We start from the raw sequence: 16,407 nt of genomic DNA, 5'->3' as shown, positions 1-16,407 counted from the left end.
CTTGTCTCAAAAAAGATCCATGTCCTGATCTAAAATTTACAATCACATGTTTGCACTGTTGTAAAAGACTGAGCTGCAGCTATGAAAAACATTTAAACTCCTAAAGGAGGTTCTACCAGTTACTAAAAACAGAACAGGAATTACTATTCCCAGTCTTATTCATTCAGAAAGAATGCAATCACTGTTATTACGTTGAAGATCAGAATCTTGCAGAATCTTGCTTATCTGCCATGCCAGTTATGGCCGGCAGTGGAGGGCGCAAGGAGGCACAGATGATTGACACGTCACTTCCCGGCAATTTACCTACACCATATTGAGCGTTAATTCGCTCCAGGTGGGAGTGTTTCTGTATATCACTTTTTTTTTCTCACAAACTTTACAACTTCCCCATTTGGCAACCTGCTCTTTCTCTCAATCTTTGATACCAGGCTTGTTTCAGTCTGGTTTTGGCTGGCATTTAAGGCCAGCACACTTATCTGTTTCTGGGAACACACCTGGTGTTACAGCACTTTTCAGACATCATGAAGGAACTGCCCTGGATGAGCGAGCTGTCCTAGAGGTGGCGTGACGGCCCTTTCCAGATTCCAGGTTTCCTATCGTTACTGTTTTTCCAAACTGGATTGTCGTAGACGTAGTTCTTCGCTATTCCTGATCTATCCACTAAATCCATTGCTGGCTGCAACTGTTTCACTGCCCCCCCATTTCTTACTTTCCTTCCATTATTTTTGCCACCTGATTTGAGCTTCTAGTTTTTTTTTCTACCTTGATTAAGCATCCTGCAGTTGGGTTCATTTTTTATTTTTTCCTCTATGCTTCAGTAGAGGACTTACTCATTTTACTTACTGTCACTTGAAAATGCTGGAAACACATCATGACACTGACCTTCATGTATGTCACCATACACAAAGCTATGTATAGTAAACATCTATGTGGTAAACAAACACAGATCACTTTGGTAAAGAGAATATCATGTCTCATGGAAACTGAACCTGGCGTCATAAAACAAGCTCTGTTTTTACTGATTCAAAATCACACAACAAAACAACATGAAGGTAGCTTATACATACAAATACCTCATATTTAACAATGTATAAACATATAAGCAATGATAATTTCATAATAACAATACATGAGAACTTTATCTGTAAACAATAAAGTTTCAGTTTATGACCAAACCCAACATCGATCATCTGTTTTTGCACACACACACACACACACACACACACACACACACACACACACACACAAGGTTTTAAACACCTCACTGTCACTGCTGGACTGAGAACCAAAAACATCCAGCCAACAGCGCCCCGTGGGCAGCGTCCTGTGACCACTGATGAAGGTCTAGATTAAGATGACCAACTCAAACAGCAGCAATAGATGAGCGATTGTCTCTGACTTTACATCTACAAGGTGGACCAACTAGGTAGGAGTGTCTAATAGAGTGGACAGTGAGATTATTTAAAAACTCCAGCAGCGCTGCTGTGTCTGATCCACTCATACCAGCACAACACACACTAACACACCACCACCATGTCAGTGTCACTGCAGTGCTGAGAATGATCCACCACCTAAATAATACCTGCTCTGTGGTGATCCTGTGGGGGTCCTGACCATTGAAGAACAGGGTGATAGCAGGATATGAAGATAAAAAGATATGTAGAGAAATAGATGGACTACAGTCAGTAATTGTAGAACTACAAAGTGCTTCTATACGGTAAGTGGAGCTGATGGACATGGACATGGACAGTGTGTGTAGAGGTGGTTTTAATGTTATGGCTGATCAGTGTATACTGTCATTGCAGTTTATGACTGGATTGACATTAAATTCTTTTTTAGTTATAGGTACTAGAAAGTAAGACAGACCAGATGCTTGGGACACTAATCACAAAGGACCTCATTATGAAGTACTTTCTAGTCATTATGTTGGAAAAGGCTTTGTGTCTTTATTTATCCTGTCTCCCATTGGGAGATTCTTTGGAAAATATCTATAAGGAAAAACGAAAATGCACTGGACTCAAGTGTAATCTAAACTGAAATTCTGTCCAGGGTTGTGGCTTTTCCTACTTTCATGCAGCCAATAGCATCTATAATTTCATTAATGTTAGCTCTCAATGCAGTGAGTTACTAGAAGTATCTGAATAATACATGATATGTTATGGCTATCTGAAAAACATTCTCTTGAGATACAATTTCCCATCTAAAGCTTTAATAGCTTATTGATCTCAATGGTGTGTATTACAGCAAATGAATCTTCTGAAAGAGAAAACTATTTCTTTAGTTTGGACTTGTTGGACTAACAGATTGTTTGTTTGTTTATTAGGATTTTAACGTCAAGTTTTACACTTTGGTTACATTCATGACAGACACGGTAGTTACTCATTACACAAGATTCATCAGTTCACAAGGTTATATCAAACACAGTCATGGACAATTTAGTGTCTTCAGTTCACCTCACTTGCACGTCTTTGGACTGTGGGAGGAAACCGGAGCACCCGGAGGAAACCCACATGGACACGGGGAGAACATGCAAACTTCACACAGAAAGGACCTGGACCACACCACCTGGGGATCGAACCCAGGACCTTCTGCTGTAAGGTGACAGTGCTACCCACTTAGCCACCGTGCCGCCCAAACCTAGCCTTTTAAAGTAGGCTATTTTATAATAGTCATAGTGTGTTTTGAATTGAAAACCTGCATATTGATAGGTCACTTAGTATTTCAGAATAAGCATGCATTATTAATGATGTATAATATACTTTTTTTGACATATGATATATGCCCAAAAGTATCTGGACACCTGACCAGGAGCTTGGATGTCCCATTTCAAAAAAGCAAATGGTATTACAATAGAGTTTATTTTAGAGCTATGTAATCTTTTCAGCTATAGGAACAGCCACTCTTCTGAGAAGTATGTCTGAGGAAATTTGTGCCCTTTGAGTCAAAAGAGCATTTGTATGGCTTGGTCGAGAAAGCCTCAGTTGATGTTCCAGTTAATTTCAAAGCTGTTCACTAGGGTTGAGGTCAGGGCTCTGTACAGGCCACTGGAGTTTCTTTAAACCAAGATTTTCTTCATGTCATTATAGAGCTCACATTGTGCACAGGGGCACAGTCACACTGGAATAGGATAGAACCTTCCCTAAATTGTAAATAATTTCCCTTATATAATTAATATATTACACCTGTTAGCAATTGTTGTGACTGAAGCACATGAATTCAATCATTTAAAATGGTCCCAATGCTTTTGTCCCTATAGTGTACAATACTACACTGGTGTTGTAGTAACTGTCCTCCAGCTGTACAGTTTAATCATTCTTTTATTTTCTGGCAGCAGCCTATACACTAAACTGCTATAAATGCATCCTGGACAAAGTCTCAATCCATCATAAGGTACTCACTGACATATTCAATCACTCAGTTACACCAAGAGGTCTTTTAGAGCAGCCACTCGCTGCATGTTTTGGGAAAGTAGTAAAACACTGAGTATGCAAAGAAAACCCACATGGACAAGTGACAGTTGTGCCACTTTGCCACCTTGTCATCCCAACAGCATGCTGGCAGACCGCGCCAGTATCACAGCTTTAGAGAAATACAAGTGTGCCAACAAATGAGCTGGAGAAACTGAGAGAACCCTGATGTATAGAAGAACTTCCACCTGGAGTGAATTAATGCTTACGAGGCAATGATGATTGTCAATCAAGAAACACTGACACATTAATCATCTGCACCTGTACTCCCCCTCTGCCACCCAAAATGGCGACTCAAAATGACGTGACTGTACAAATGAGCCACGTCACGAAAGGTGCACTCACCATGCTGAATAATGCCATGCTCCAGTAATCTTCGACCAAGTTGCTCTGCCTCCTCCCTGGTGGCTATCTCCCCCTCCTGCAAAAGCCAATCGATAAACTCAGAGGCCACCAGCGTCCGCTCATGAGAAACGCCCTCCTCCTCACGTGTCTGAAGCAGGTTGTTGTCTGTATTCATCAGTCTGGAAACAAGAAGGAATACTGCTGTTGGTCAGAAGGTAACACTGAACGCTGAGACTAAATTACTAATTTTATCTGACTTTTAATAACACAATGACAATAAGAGTAAGTTCATATAGGCCGTATTTACACTATATAAAGGAAATTATACTCCAACATTATATTCCAACAGCTTGGGACAGGCCTTTTCCTGTTCCTGTTATATTTCTTGTCCAACATGACTGTGCTCCTATACCCAAAGCAAGGTCTATAAAGGCTTAGTTTGACAATTTTGGTGTGGAGATACTCCAGGGGCCTGCACAGAACCCTGACCTAGACCATACTGAACATCTTTGAAATGAATTGAAAAAGTACAAGAGAAAAGACTGTTTAGCTACAGGTTAGTGGAGTGGCAGGTTAGGAAGGGCATATTTATGCCAATGATTTGAAATGAGATGTCCTTATGGGTGGTCAGATTCATTCATTCATTCATGCATTCTTTCATTGTCTGGTTTACTACCGCTTTATCCCATTCAGGGTCGTGGTATGTACAATTCACTGGGCAAAAGGTCGGAACCACACCAGTCAATCACAGGGCAAACACACACACAGACATTAACACAAACACTCACACTTAGGTCTTAGTTAGGAGCTATAATTGGCCTGACTGCATGTCTTTAGACTCCTAGGAGGAAACCAGAGCACCCGGAGGAAACCCATGTGAACACAGGCAAAACATGCAAACTCCACATACAGAGGACCCTGGCTGCCTGGTCAGGGAATCAAACCCAGGCCCCTGTTGCAGTGAGGCAACCCATTGTGCCACCGTACCACCCAGGTGTCGACATTTAAATGAAATTCAAACAGGTGATGCCAACTTACATGTTCAAAAGCATTTGATGCAATGATATAAATGCCAGTATTGATTATTTTAAGCAATATTATAACTGTAGTTGAGTGGGCGGCACGGTGGCTAAGTGGGTAGCTTTGTCGCCTCACAGCAAGTAGGTCCTGGGTTCGATCCCCTGGTGGGGCGGTCCGGGTCCTTTCTGTCCAAAGTTTGCATGTTCTTCCTGTGTCTGCGTGGGTTCCTCCGAGTGCTCCGGTTTCCTCCCACAGTCCAAAAACATGCAGCCAGGCTAATTGAAGACACTGAATTGTCCTATAGGTACCTAGCCGCTAGGATGCATAAACCAGTACATTGTAGTGCCCAAGCCCGGATAAATAGGGAGGGTTGTGGCAGGAAGGGCATCTGGCGTAAAAACTGTGCCAAATCAATAATGCGGATCACGATCCGTCGACGACCCCTAACGGGAGCAGCCGAGGAAATAGAGATAGAGATAACTGCAGTTAAGTGTGATTAATATAAAACAACATGGTAGATTTAGCAGAAAAGCCTATAATTTGCCAGTCTAAGAAAACAATATGTATACATGTAATGATACATATGACACATGTGACATATAACATCGCTTAGCTCAGACAAGCAAAGACTCTGGAAAAGCTAAAAAAAAAAAAAAAGTGGCAAAATGATTTAGTCATATCCTCTTTTTCTAATTTCAGATTTAAAAGTTTTTTTTATATAAATATAAAAATAAATAAAAATTAAAATCTGTATAAGTAAGGACCATGCCCAAGTACAAGTTACATGTAATCTTATCTCTCTATCAGTCAACTGCTGGTGCTACGTACATGGGCTCCCTTATCACAGTACAGTTTAAATGTAAACACTGAACCTTTCCTGGTATAGTGCCATATCAGAGCTACAGCTGAGCAATCATATCTTAATGACTGACCTTAAACAGGACAGATATGCTACACTGCCTAACTTCACACCTCAGCACGTTTCAGGTCATTTATAAGAACAGCAGTAGGCTCATTATGATTTTTGGCAATGTATGCTCCAGTGTATTGTAATTCTATATTAAGAAGCATCATTTGCACATCGTTGCCTGTCAATATGTTAAAAAAGATGTTAGATTTCCATTTAATTTCCATTTAATCTAAGGTCATATTTCCTGCATTTGGACAACTTTGATCCAAGGTCTAGGCAGAACTGCGGCGATTTTTAGCCAAGTGGTTGCTTTAAAACGGTAAACACTGTGTATACTGATCAGCCATAACATTAAAACCACCTCCTTGTTTCTACACTCACTGTCCATTTTATTTTTTAGTTTTTTTTAATACCATGTCCACTCACTGTCCACTCTATTAGACACTCCTACCTAGTTGGTCCACCTTGTAGATGTAAAGTCAGAGACGATCGCTCATCTATTGCTGCTGTTTGAGTTGGTCATCTTCTAGACCTTCATCAGTGGTCACGGGTCGCTGCCCACATGGCGCTGTTGGCAGGATATTTTTGGTTGGTGGACTATTCTCAGTCCAGCAGTGACAGTGAGGTGTTTAAAAACTCCATCAGCATTGCTGTTTCTGATCCACTCATACCAGCACAACACACACTAACACACCACCACCATGTCAGTGTCACTGCAGTGCTGAGAATGATCCACCACCTAAATAATACCTGCTCTGTAGTGGTCCTGGGAGAGTCCTGACCATTGAAGAACAGAGTGAAAGCAGGCTAATAAAAGTATGTAGAGAAACAGATGGACTACAGTCAGTAATTGTAGAACTACAAAGTGCTTCTATACGGTAAGTGGAGCTGATAAAATTGACAGTGAGTGAAGAAACAAGGAGGTGGTTTTAATGTTATGTATGGCTGATCGGTGTATATGATAATTACAGGTTTAGCAATGTGTTTGGGTAGACAACTGAGGGCAATTAAAAGTGAAAAGCATTAAAATCCAGTCAGTATTTTAACCAACCAACACAGATTAGTAGATGAATAAACAACAATAAAAACAATCTGTGTGGAATCAGCAAATCTACAAGTGCACCTCAAAATGTAACTACATTAACAATAAGGCAGACACGGGCGCTCAGGGGGTGCAATGGTAAAACACACTAGCCTCAAGCTCTCAAGTTGGTATTGTGCATGTGATACTGTGCTCTGTGTGACCTGCCCCTGGCAGGTAAAAATAAGCGAACAGTGGCTACACGCATGTGGGACTGTGGGACTAATAAAGGATTATCTTATCTTATCTTATCTTATGTCAGTGGGGACGCACTCAAGTGCATTCGTGAGGTCAGGTACTGATGTTGTATAAGAAAGCCTGACTCACAATCAGTATTCCAGTTTATCACAAAGATATCAGAGCTCTGTGAACCTTGCTTTGCACACATGGCCACAGTCATGCTGGAACAAATTCCAGCCCTTGCCAAACCTGGAATCATTTCTTTTACATAATGGATTTTACACACCTGTTAGCAATGGGTGTGGCTTGAAAAAACACTTGAACTCAATAAGTAGCAAGATGTTGACACACTTTTGGCCATATAATGAATCTTTCTAAAAAAAAAAGGGATGTGAATTGGCAGGTTTGCGTTCAAGCACAGACTTGTGTGTTGTGAATTGTGTTGCAGTTACCTGAATAACTCTGTATTAACTGTATGTGCATCCGGATACACTGTTCATAAGGTTGATTCATAAGCATCTAAATATATTTTCTATTGCCCGCTCCTGTATATATAGGGGTGGCCACAGAGGATCTACCAGCATACCAGCACCAATTAGTACTTATTGCTGTCAGCTTTAAAAGCACAGCTCTGAGTTTTTGAAGAAGAATGTCTTTATTTGTCATATGTGTACAGTACAATTAAATTATTTTTGCCCATATCCCAGCTTGTGTGGTGCCCCTGGAGCAGACAGGGTTGAGGGCTTTGCTCAAGGGTCCAACAGTGGCTACATAGCAGAGCCAGATTTGAACCCCAAAGCTCTAAACACTAGGCTACCACTGCTCCCCATGACAAGGCTGGTAATTTGATGTGATCCGCTTTGTGAGTTTAAAAGGAATAAATTAAAAAAGCGCAGTGAGTAGAAAAAAAAAAATAAAGGGGAGAAATATCTGCTGTTGCATTGTGACATACTGGTGGATTGAGTAGCTGGTGTGTCACTGGCGTGTGCTGACTTTATATTATTCCCTGCTTTTGTTTCTTAGTTTTTAGTCTGTTTTCCCTTCCTACTTACTAACCAATCAATCAGTGCTGAGTTTCCTAGGGCTAATTAAGTTTTTAAAATGAGAAGATAGGGAAATATCTGCTGTTGCAGTGTGACAGACTGGTGGATTGAGTAGCTGGCGTGTCATTTCCGACCACTGTGCTGACTTTATATTATTCCCTGCCTTTGTTTCATAGTTTTTAGTTTGTTTTCCCTTCCTACTTACTAACCAATCAATCAGTGCTGCTGGGTTTCCAAGGGTTAATTAAGTTTTTAAAGTGAGAAGATAACTGTTATTAGCTGTTATCCATGATTAACCTTCTAGCTGTTTAGCTCAGGCTGTAAAGCTTTCGACTCTGCTGCTTTACAGTGCTGGCTGATACTGTAAGGGGAAAAAGAAAAAGCTCAAAAGGTTGGTATGCGTCATTATTTGACATATTGGCCAAAGTGAGATGCTATGTATTAATGTAATTAAAGAATTTTTTAAAAGGCTAGCTGTGTGTTAATGCTTTGTCTGTGTGGTTGGTATGAATTAACTGTGTATTAACTTTTTTCAAATATAAACATGGTTGGAACAGACTTGAGATTAGATATCTAAGCAGCAATATGGTAAACATCAACAGGCAGTGGTTTACCATAACCATTCTTGTTTACTTAGGAGCAGGACACAAAACAGTAACAGCTGGCCTGGGACATCCTCAGCATTTCTGCTTCCCTGGACACAAATGTCACATGTTTTGCAGGCCAAGAAATCACTCATGAACCGTAAACAAACAAAGTCTTGGTCTTGAACTGCACGAACAAACCACAAGCACCGATGTGACTGTGATGGTTATACAAAACAACCCTGGTGGTTTCTGGGTGACAGATGTCTCTGCTGGACTTCATTCAGATCCTGTTATGCAAGAGTGGAGCGAGTACAGAGAAACGGCTGAACGGCAGGAAAGCAAGGCAACAGGCTGCCCCAACTGTCTCATCCCTGAAACCAGCGAGTCTTGCTCTTCAAACTAGACTATATCTTAAAAAGTATGTGGACATTCCTTTATTTAATTGAGTTTAGGTATTTTGGGTTGACAGAATAAGATGCTCAGGACAGGGCAAGATGGAGACGAATGATTCTCTGTGGCGACCACAAACAGAAGAAGAAGGTGTTTCTGCCACAATAATTCATATGCTTCTTAGTTTGTATCAACAATTTAGGAAAGCCTTTTCCTGTACAAGCATAAAAAATAAAGGAATGCCAGTGGTTTGCAAAAAGCCCTGATCTCAAACGTTAGGAAAAAAGGAATGCCAACTGCAAGCCAGGTTTTCCAGTCAAATATTAGATTCTGATAATACAATTTACTTTTGACTAAATATGCACAAGTTCCAACAGACACCCTCCAAAATCTTGTGAAAAGCCATTCAAGAAGGGTTGCAAAAGGAGGACATTATAATGCCCATGTTTATTAAAAGGGATGTCCAACAAGCCTCTGATCATGTGTACAAATACTTGGCCATACTGTGTTGTCATACTGTGCCAACAGCTTTCCAAAGGTTAGCCATGGCCAGTGTTTAGAAATTGCACTAATAAAAAAGTAATTTCCTATATTGGTCTCTGTTGAGTTCAGATGTTTTTGCCAGAAGCTTTTGTGACTTCCTGGTTGAAAAAATATGTCAATGCCTGATACTTGACATTTCCTGGGGCCTAATACAAGTACTGGGGGCTAAAAAATAATCTATACTAGGCATATGTTTTAACAAATTGAGCTTTTCTCACATTACCCTAGTCTGTGGCCTAGTGTTCTTTTAGAAATTTTAGGGTGTCTGCCTGATTTCAGTAATAAAGTACAAGATGTGCCCTGTCTGAAATCAATTCTGTTTATCTCTCTTCATCAGTTAACTTGTCTTAGACTAGTTGATAAAACACAAAGGGGGCAATTACTTTCTCATAAAGGTTGATAGGATAACATCTGAAAAGGTAATAACAACCCTACACCCTAGAATACCATGCAGAAGATGGATTGGCTATTGTATATTGCTTCTAGGTGAGTGAGGATGAGGGTAAGTAAGTAAACAGGTAAAAGTGTTATAGCCTGAAATGGATCAGGGTCCTGTCAGGGTGTATTCCTGCCTTTGCCCTGTGTTTCTGGGTGGCACTAGACCAAGTGCAACCCTGGCCAAGATAAAATAGTTGGTGATAATGAATTAATGATTAAATGAATGAACGAACAAACAAACGAACTAAGGAATCAATAAATTAATGAATAAATAAATATGCAAGATTTAAAGTGATCAGCTGTAAATAGCTGGATAAAAACACTGACTCTCAAAAGTTTTCAGACCTCTTGGCGTTTAGCATAAAACTACCATTTTTACCCATCAATCTACACTTATTTACCCATAATGCCAAATAATTGAAAACATGTTGTCAGCAAATACTGCTGCTAGTCGTCTTGGATAAATCTCTACTAAGATTTGCACACTAGAGTTTGGACTTCACAGCAGATTCTCTCAAGCTCCACTAGACTGGATCGTGAGCGTCTGTGAACTGCTGGTCTCCAGAATCTCCTGGTCTCTCGTCAGATGTTCGATGGGGTTTAAGCATGTGCTTTGGCTTGGCCACTCAGGGACATTCGGAAATTCACCCCAAAAACCTTCTTGTGTTGTTTTAGCTCTATGCTTTGGGTCATTGCTGTGTTAAAAGACTCTGAAGGAGGTTCCTGATTTTTAAAGGATGTTCCTGTATTTGGCTGCTGTTATCTGTCTTTTAATTCTTTCCAGTCTCCTGTTTCTGCTGCTAAAAACACTCCATAACAAGAATTAAGGCTGCACCAAGCTTTTTACATTTTAAAATTAAAGAGGCCACTGAGGTCATGAGAACAATCAAATCCTTAGATACTGTTATGTATTCTTGCCCTGATCAATGCTCTGCCACAGTTTAATCACAGATATTTCTTTGGACTTAATGGCTGTTTTTTGGTCTCACAGTGTGCAATTTATGGGCCCTTATAGACCCAGATGTGTGCCTGTTTAAGCTGTCCAAAATGTCAAATTATTTCGAAAAGCAAAAAATGCTGTTTCACCAGCCTGTCTGTCTGAACTCTGCTGGCACTTCAGTGTGGGTTTTCATAATCTTCTGAGAAGCCATTATCACAGAAATGTCTGGATTTACTGCCTGAAGTATAAATCAGAAATGTGTCAAAGTGCATCATTCAGGTCTGGGCATTTTTAAAGCCTCAGGTAATGTTAACTACTTCACAAGATAATTTATAGTATTGTTTGGTAAATGATATCTACATCGATCAGCCATAACATTATGACCACCTCCTTGTTTCTACACACACTGTTCATGATATCAGCTCCACTTACCATATGGAAGCACTTTATAGTTCTACAATTACTGACTGTAGTCCAACTATTTCTCTACATACCGTTTTAGCCTGCTTTTACCCTGTTCTTCAGTGATCAGGACCACCACAGGATCATCTGTGCTCATCTATTGCTGCTGTTTGAGTTAGTCATCTTCTAGATCTTTATCAGTGGTCACAGGATGCTGCCCACAGCGTTGTTGGCTGGATATTTTTGGTTGGTGGACTATTCTCAGTACAGCAGTGACAGTGAGGTGTTTAAAAACTACCAGCACAACACACACTAACACCACCACCATATCAGTGTCACTGCAGTGCTGAGAATGATCCGCCACCTTAATAATACCTACTCTGTAGTGGTCCTGTGGGGGACCTGTCCATTGAAGAACAGGGTGAAAGCAGGTTAAAAAGGTATGTAGAGAAACAGATGGACTACAGTCAGTAATTGTAGAACTACAAAGTGCTTCTATATAGTAGGTGGAGCTGATAAAATGGACAGGGAGTGTAGAAACAAGGAGGTGGTCATAATGTTATGCCTGATCGGTGTATATGACTACACTAACTAGCCAAAGGTATGTGGACACCCCTAATAATTCTATCCAAAATTCTTGAACGTGCTGTCTATAACCAACTGTCTGCCTTTCTTACTCAGAATGATCTCCACGATCAGTACCAGTCTGGCTTCAAGGCAGCGCATTCTACGGAAACAGCTCTTGTAGCGGTTACTGAGAAGCTTCATGCAGCCAAAGCAGCCAAACTGTCATCTGTCCTTATTCTTCTTGACCTCTCTGCGGCCTTCGACACAGTGAATCACAGCATTCTCTTGTCCACTCTCTCCAACCTTGGAGTAACAGGTTCAGCATGGCAATGGATGGCCTCCTACCTAGAAGGGCGCTCCTACCAAGTGTCATGGAGGGGATCCATATCTCCCCCATGCACTCTCTCAACCGGTGTTCCTCAGGGCTCTGTACTCGGCCCACTTCTTTTCTCTATCTACACCCGCTCTCTGGGTAAGGTCATAGCCTCCCATGGCTTCTCCTACCACTCCTATGCAGATGACACTCAGCTCGTTCTGTCATTTCCTCTTTCAGACACGCAAGTCTCAGCTCGCATCTCAGCATGTCTGCGAGATATCTCACAATGGATGTCGGCTCATCATCTAAAACTTAATCCCAGCAAGACAGAGATGTTGCTCATTCCTGGAGATCAGTCTCCAACCCAGGACCTAGTCATTTCTCTGGATGACTCCCAGATCAGACCATCTGATAAGGTAAGAAGTCTTGGTGTTGTTCTTGATAACCAGCTGACATTCTCTCCTTATATAGCCAACATGACAAGAGCGTGTCGGTTCCTCCTGTACAACATCAGGAAGATTCGTCCATTTCTCTCCAGGGAAGCTACCCAGATTCTGGTGCAATCACTTGTAATCTCACGGTTGGACTACTGCAACTCCCTTCTGGCTGGAGCTCCCATGTCCACGATTAAACCCTTACAGCTCATTCAAAATGCAGCTGCCCGTCTGGTTTTTAACCAACCTGCCACATCACCCCACTGCTGCGTTCTCTTCACTGGCTTCCTGTAGCTGCACGCATTCAGTTTAAAACACTGACGCTCGCCTACAAAGCCAAAAATGGACCAGCCCCAAGCTACCTTCGGGGTCTAATCAAACCCTGCTCTGTACCACGCAACCTCCGAGCCTCTAGTCTCGCTCGACTTGAGCCTCCATCCAGGACTAGAGGAAGACAAGCATCAAGGCTCTTCTCTGTTCTAGCGCCCAAATGGTGGAACGAACTTCCTCTGTCTGTCCGAACATCTGAGTCTCTTGCTGTCTTTAAAAAACGATTAAAAACCCACCTTTTTACTAAACACTTAGGCTGACTTGTACTTATTTACTAACAATCTTTTCCATTTAAAAAAAAAAAAAAAAAAAAAAAAGGTTCTAACAGGTTTTAGCAGATTTGTGGTCTTCGACTGTTGTTTACCTAAACTTGAGAAATGAAATGTTCACTATAGAAGCACTTCTGTAAGTCGCTCTGGATAAGAGCGTCTGCTAAATGCTGAAAATGTAAATGTAAATGTAATAATTATTTTGTTTAAGTGTTAAACCAATACTCAGTGCTAACAGGTGGCTTCTAACATTGTAGCGATGTTTTTTGGAGAAAAGCTTTTCCTGTTCCAGCATGACTGTAGCTCTGCCAAAGTGAAGCCCATAAAGACATGGTTTCACAAGTCTGGTGTGGAAAGACTTTGTAATGGCACAAAACTTTGTGCAGAGTCTTTGTTCTAAATTGGAACACTGATTGCAATCCAGGCCTTCTCGAGGAACATTTATTCCTGACCTCACAAATGCTCTTTGAATAAATGGGCACAAATCTTCACAAACACAACCCAAAGTCTTGAGGAAAGCCCTGCCAGAGGAGTGAAGACTGGTATAGCGACAAAGGAAATGGAATACTCATGATACTCCCCATGCAATTACTTAGAGAAGAATTAAATACCCAATTAAATTTTCATTCAGCATTTTCTGACCACACAAATGCTTTCTAAAATAAATAGGCATAAAATGCCACATCATGTAGAAAGTCCTCCCAGAGAGTGGACGCTGTTGCAGCCACAAAGGGATGTCCTACTAGCTAACGGTCAGATGTTCGCATCCGTTTGGCTGCTTAGTCTATATTACATATCTGTAGTACTGTATTCATTAGTGGTGGTAAATTCGGTTCAGTTTATGGACTCGGGTTAATCTGAGTCACTCAGTAATGTGATCCGGTTCACTTGAGTCACTTGTACTGACATCTTGATTGCGATTGATTTACTGCATGAAAATGCATCCAAATATCACTTTGTCTTCCATGCACTCATCTTCTGTAAATAAATCCTTCTCTCTTAATTCTCTTGGCACCTCACACTTCTCTTGTCAATGACAAGTTGACACTTTTTTCTTAGTGGCATCTTGATCATGGGGGATAGGGACAAGGGGGGAGGGGGGGTGGACTCACCTACCAATCAAATGGGTATATAAATGGATCAAGGGTTCAAGGGGGATGGTCAAGAACAAATTGCCATGGTAACTTGACCCAGTCAGGCAGCCACAGTGGCACCAAAACAAGCAGTCAATAAATTACCATGGGGACTATGATACTCCTTAAGTGGTACAGTTTGCATTTTAATAATGATATAACTATATTTTGTTGTTGTATTGCTTACAAGAAAATATACTGCATTACTAATCTATACCACTACTACTGATAATAATAATAATAATAGAATGTGCATAAAATCAGCCACATAACGAACACCAGTGAGTTTAACCGCTTGTTTACTGGAAAATGTAACTTATTACTTAGATTCACGGACTGGAGTGAAGTCGGTTCAGCCAAATCCCAGTCCCGGTGTTTCCAGTGAGTCTGCTCACTCGCCTTGTGTACTTAACAGCAGCCAGTCAGAGGACTCATAGGATCCGGGTTATTTAAACCTCTGACTCGTGATTCCTGATTCAGTACAAAGATTCGAATCATTAACCCGGGTGATTCAGGAACCGCCCAGCTCTAGTATTCATGTTGTTCCATTAATGTCTGTTTCATGTCTAAATAGGACACCCAGCAAAGTATCGACTAAACAGGATGTTGCAACTAACTAGTCACTGCAGTTTTGAGAAAAAACACATTAACAGGCAGCGACTTTCAGGTAGAGCAGCCATTACTTAATGAATCGAGTTGGCAAGACCCCCTATTTCTTAGTCGGCTGCAGGACTCCGTTTCTATGGATACTGTTCATTTGGAGAGGGACCAAAATGTACAAAAACAACACGTACCCATGTGTCTTCTACATGAAAAACAAAAACAACACCAATCAGAAAACATCTGGCAGAGAGATTTGAAACCTGATCTGAGTACGCTGTAACATTCATTCATTGTCTGTTTTACCACGGTGGGTACACTTTACCAGGTGAAAGGCAGGAAACACCCCAGACAGGTTGGTAGCCCATTACAGGACTAACACACACACACACATTTTAGTAGCTCCAAAGAACCTGACTGCATGTCTTTAGAGCTCCTGAAGAAAACCCATGTAGACACAGGGAGAACATGCTAACTTCACACAGAAAGGACCCAGAAGGCTCCACCTGGGAATTGAACCCAGAACTTCCTTGCTGTACAAGACCCCAGTACATTGTAACAATTAGATAATTTTAGAGAAAGTAGTTACTTCTCGTATATCCGCTGGCCTCTCATGAAAACTTTAGCTTCGTTGTCCAAAGGAAACGTCCCGTCATCTTTCCTAAAACGGTAGAACAACTTCAGGTCTTTAAAATCCTTGTGCTCGTCACACACTGCAAAACACAAAAATAAACAATGGGTACAGCTGGCAGAAATGAAAAGTCATATACATCCATGGCACAGAAAAGCATGTTTAATGTGTGTAATTTTATTTTAAAGCAAAATATCTAACATTTTTAACATAATGGCCCAAAAGATTGATTCTCACTTCTGGTCACTAACAGTACAAATAATTCAGTATGAGCAGTGGAGGAATAGTGTGTTTTTCTGTGCATTTTGTTGGAATTCACCGCTAATCGGTAACACAAAGTGGCTTCACACATTGGAGGATGCATGTGTTAGCCTGTAGCTGTCCTCAGTCAGTGTATGTGTTGTGCATGTAGCAGAGGTCACCAATGCTTTGGGGAATTAAGGGCATCAAACCTGATAGAAAAAGTTTTTTTTATCAAAAGATTGTTTGTTTGTTTATTAGGATTTTAAAGTCATGTTTTACACTTTTGGTTACATTCATGACAGAAACGGTAGTTACTCATTACACAAGGGTCATCACTTCTCAAGATTATATCAAACACAGTCCTGGACAATTTAGTGTCTTCAATTCACCTCACTTGCATGTCTTTGGACTGTGGGAGGAAACCGGAGCACAAGGAGGAAACCCACGCAGACACAGGGAGAACATGCAAACTCCACACAGAAAGGACCCAGACCGCCCCACCTGTGGATCAAACCCAGGACCTTCTTGCTGTGAGGCG

At 41.0% G+C, this 16,407-nt stretch overlaps 1 protein-coding gene across 1 annotated transcript in view; it reads right to left on the bottom strand.

Annotated features, from left to right (window-relative positions):
• deptor (DEP domain containing MTOR-interacting protein) overlaps positions 1-16,407 on the bottom strand; it is a 57,180-nt gene that overhangs the window by 31,240 nt on the left and 9,533 nt on the right. The window contains exons 4-5 of the mRNA XM_062992551.1: positions 15,585-15,708; positions 3,813-3,991 (exon numbers count right to left, since the gene is read on the bottom strand). Of these exons, the coding sequence (XP_062848621.1) occupies positions 3,813-3,991; positions 15,585-15,708 (303 nt within the window). The remainder of the gene's footprint in view (positions 1-3,812; positions 3,992-15,584; positions 15,709-16,407) is intronic.

This window comes from Trichomycterus rosablanca, chromosome 3, assembly GCF_030014385.1.
Source record: "Trichomycterus rosablanca isolate fTriRos1 chromosome 3, fTriRos1.hap1, whole genome shotgun sequence".
Taxonomy (NCBI): Eukaryota; Metazoa; Chordata; class Actinopteri; order Siluriformes; family Trichomycteridae; genus Trichomycterus; species Trichomycterus rosablanca.
The sequence above is the reverse complement of the archived record's forward strand: the minus strand, read 5'-3'. Positions and strand labels throughout refer to the sequence as shown.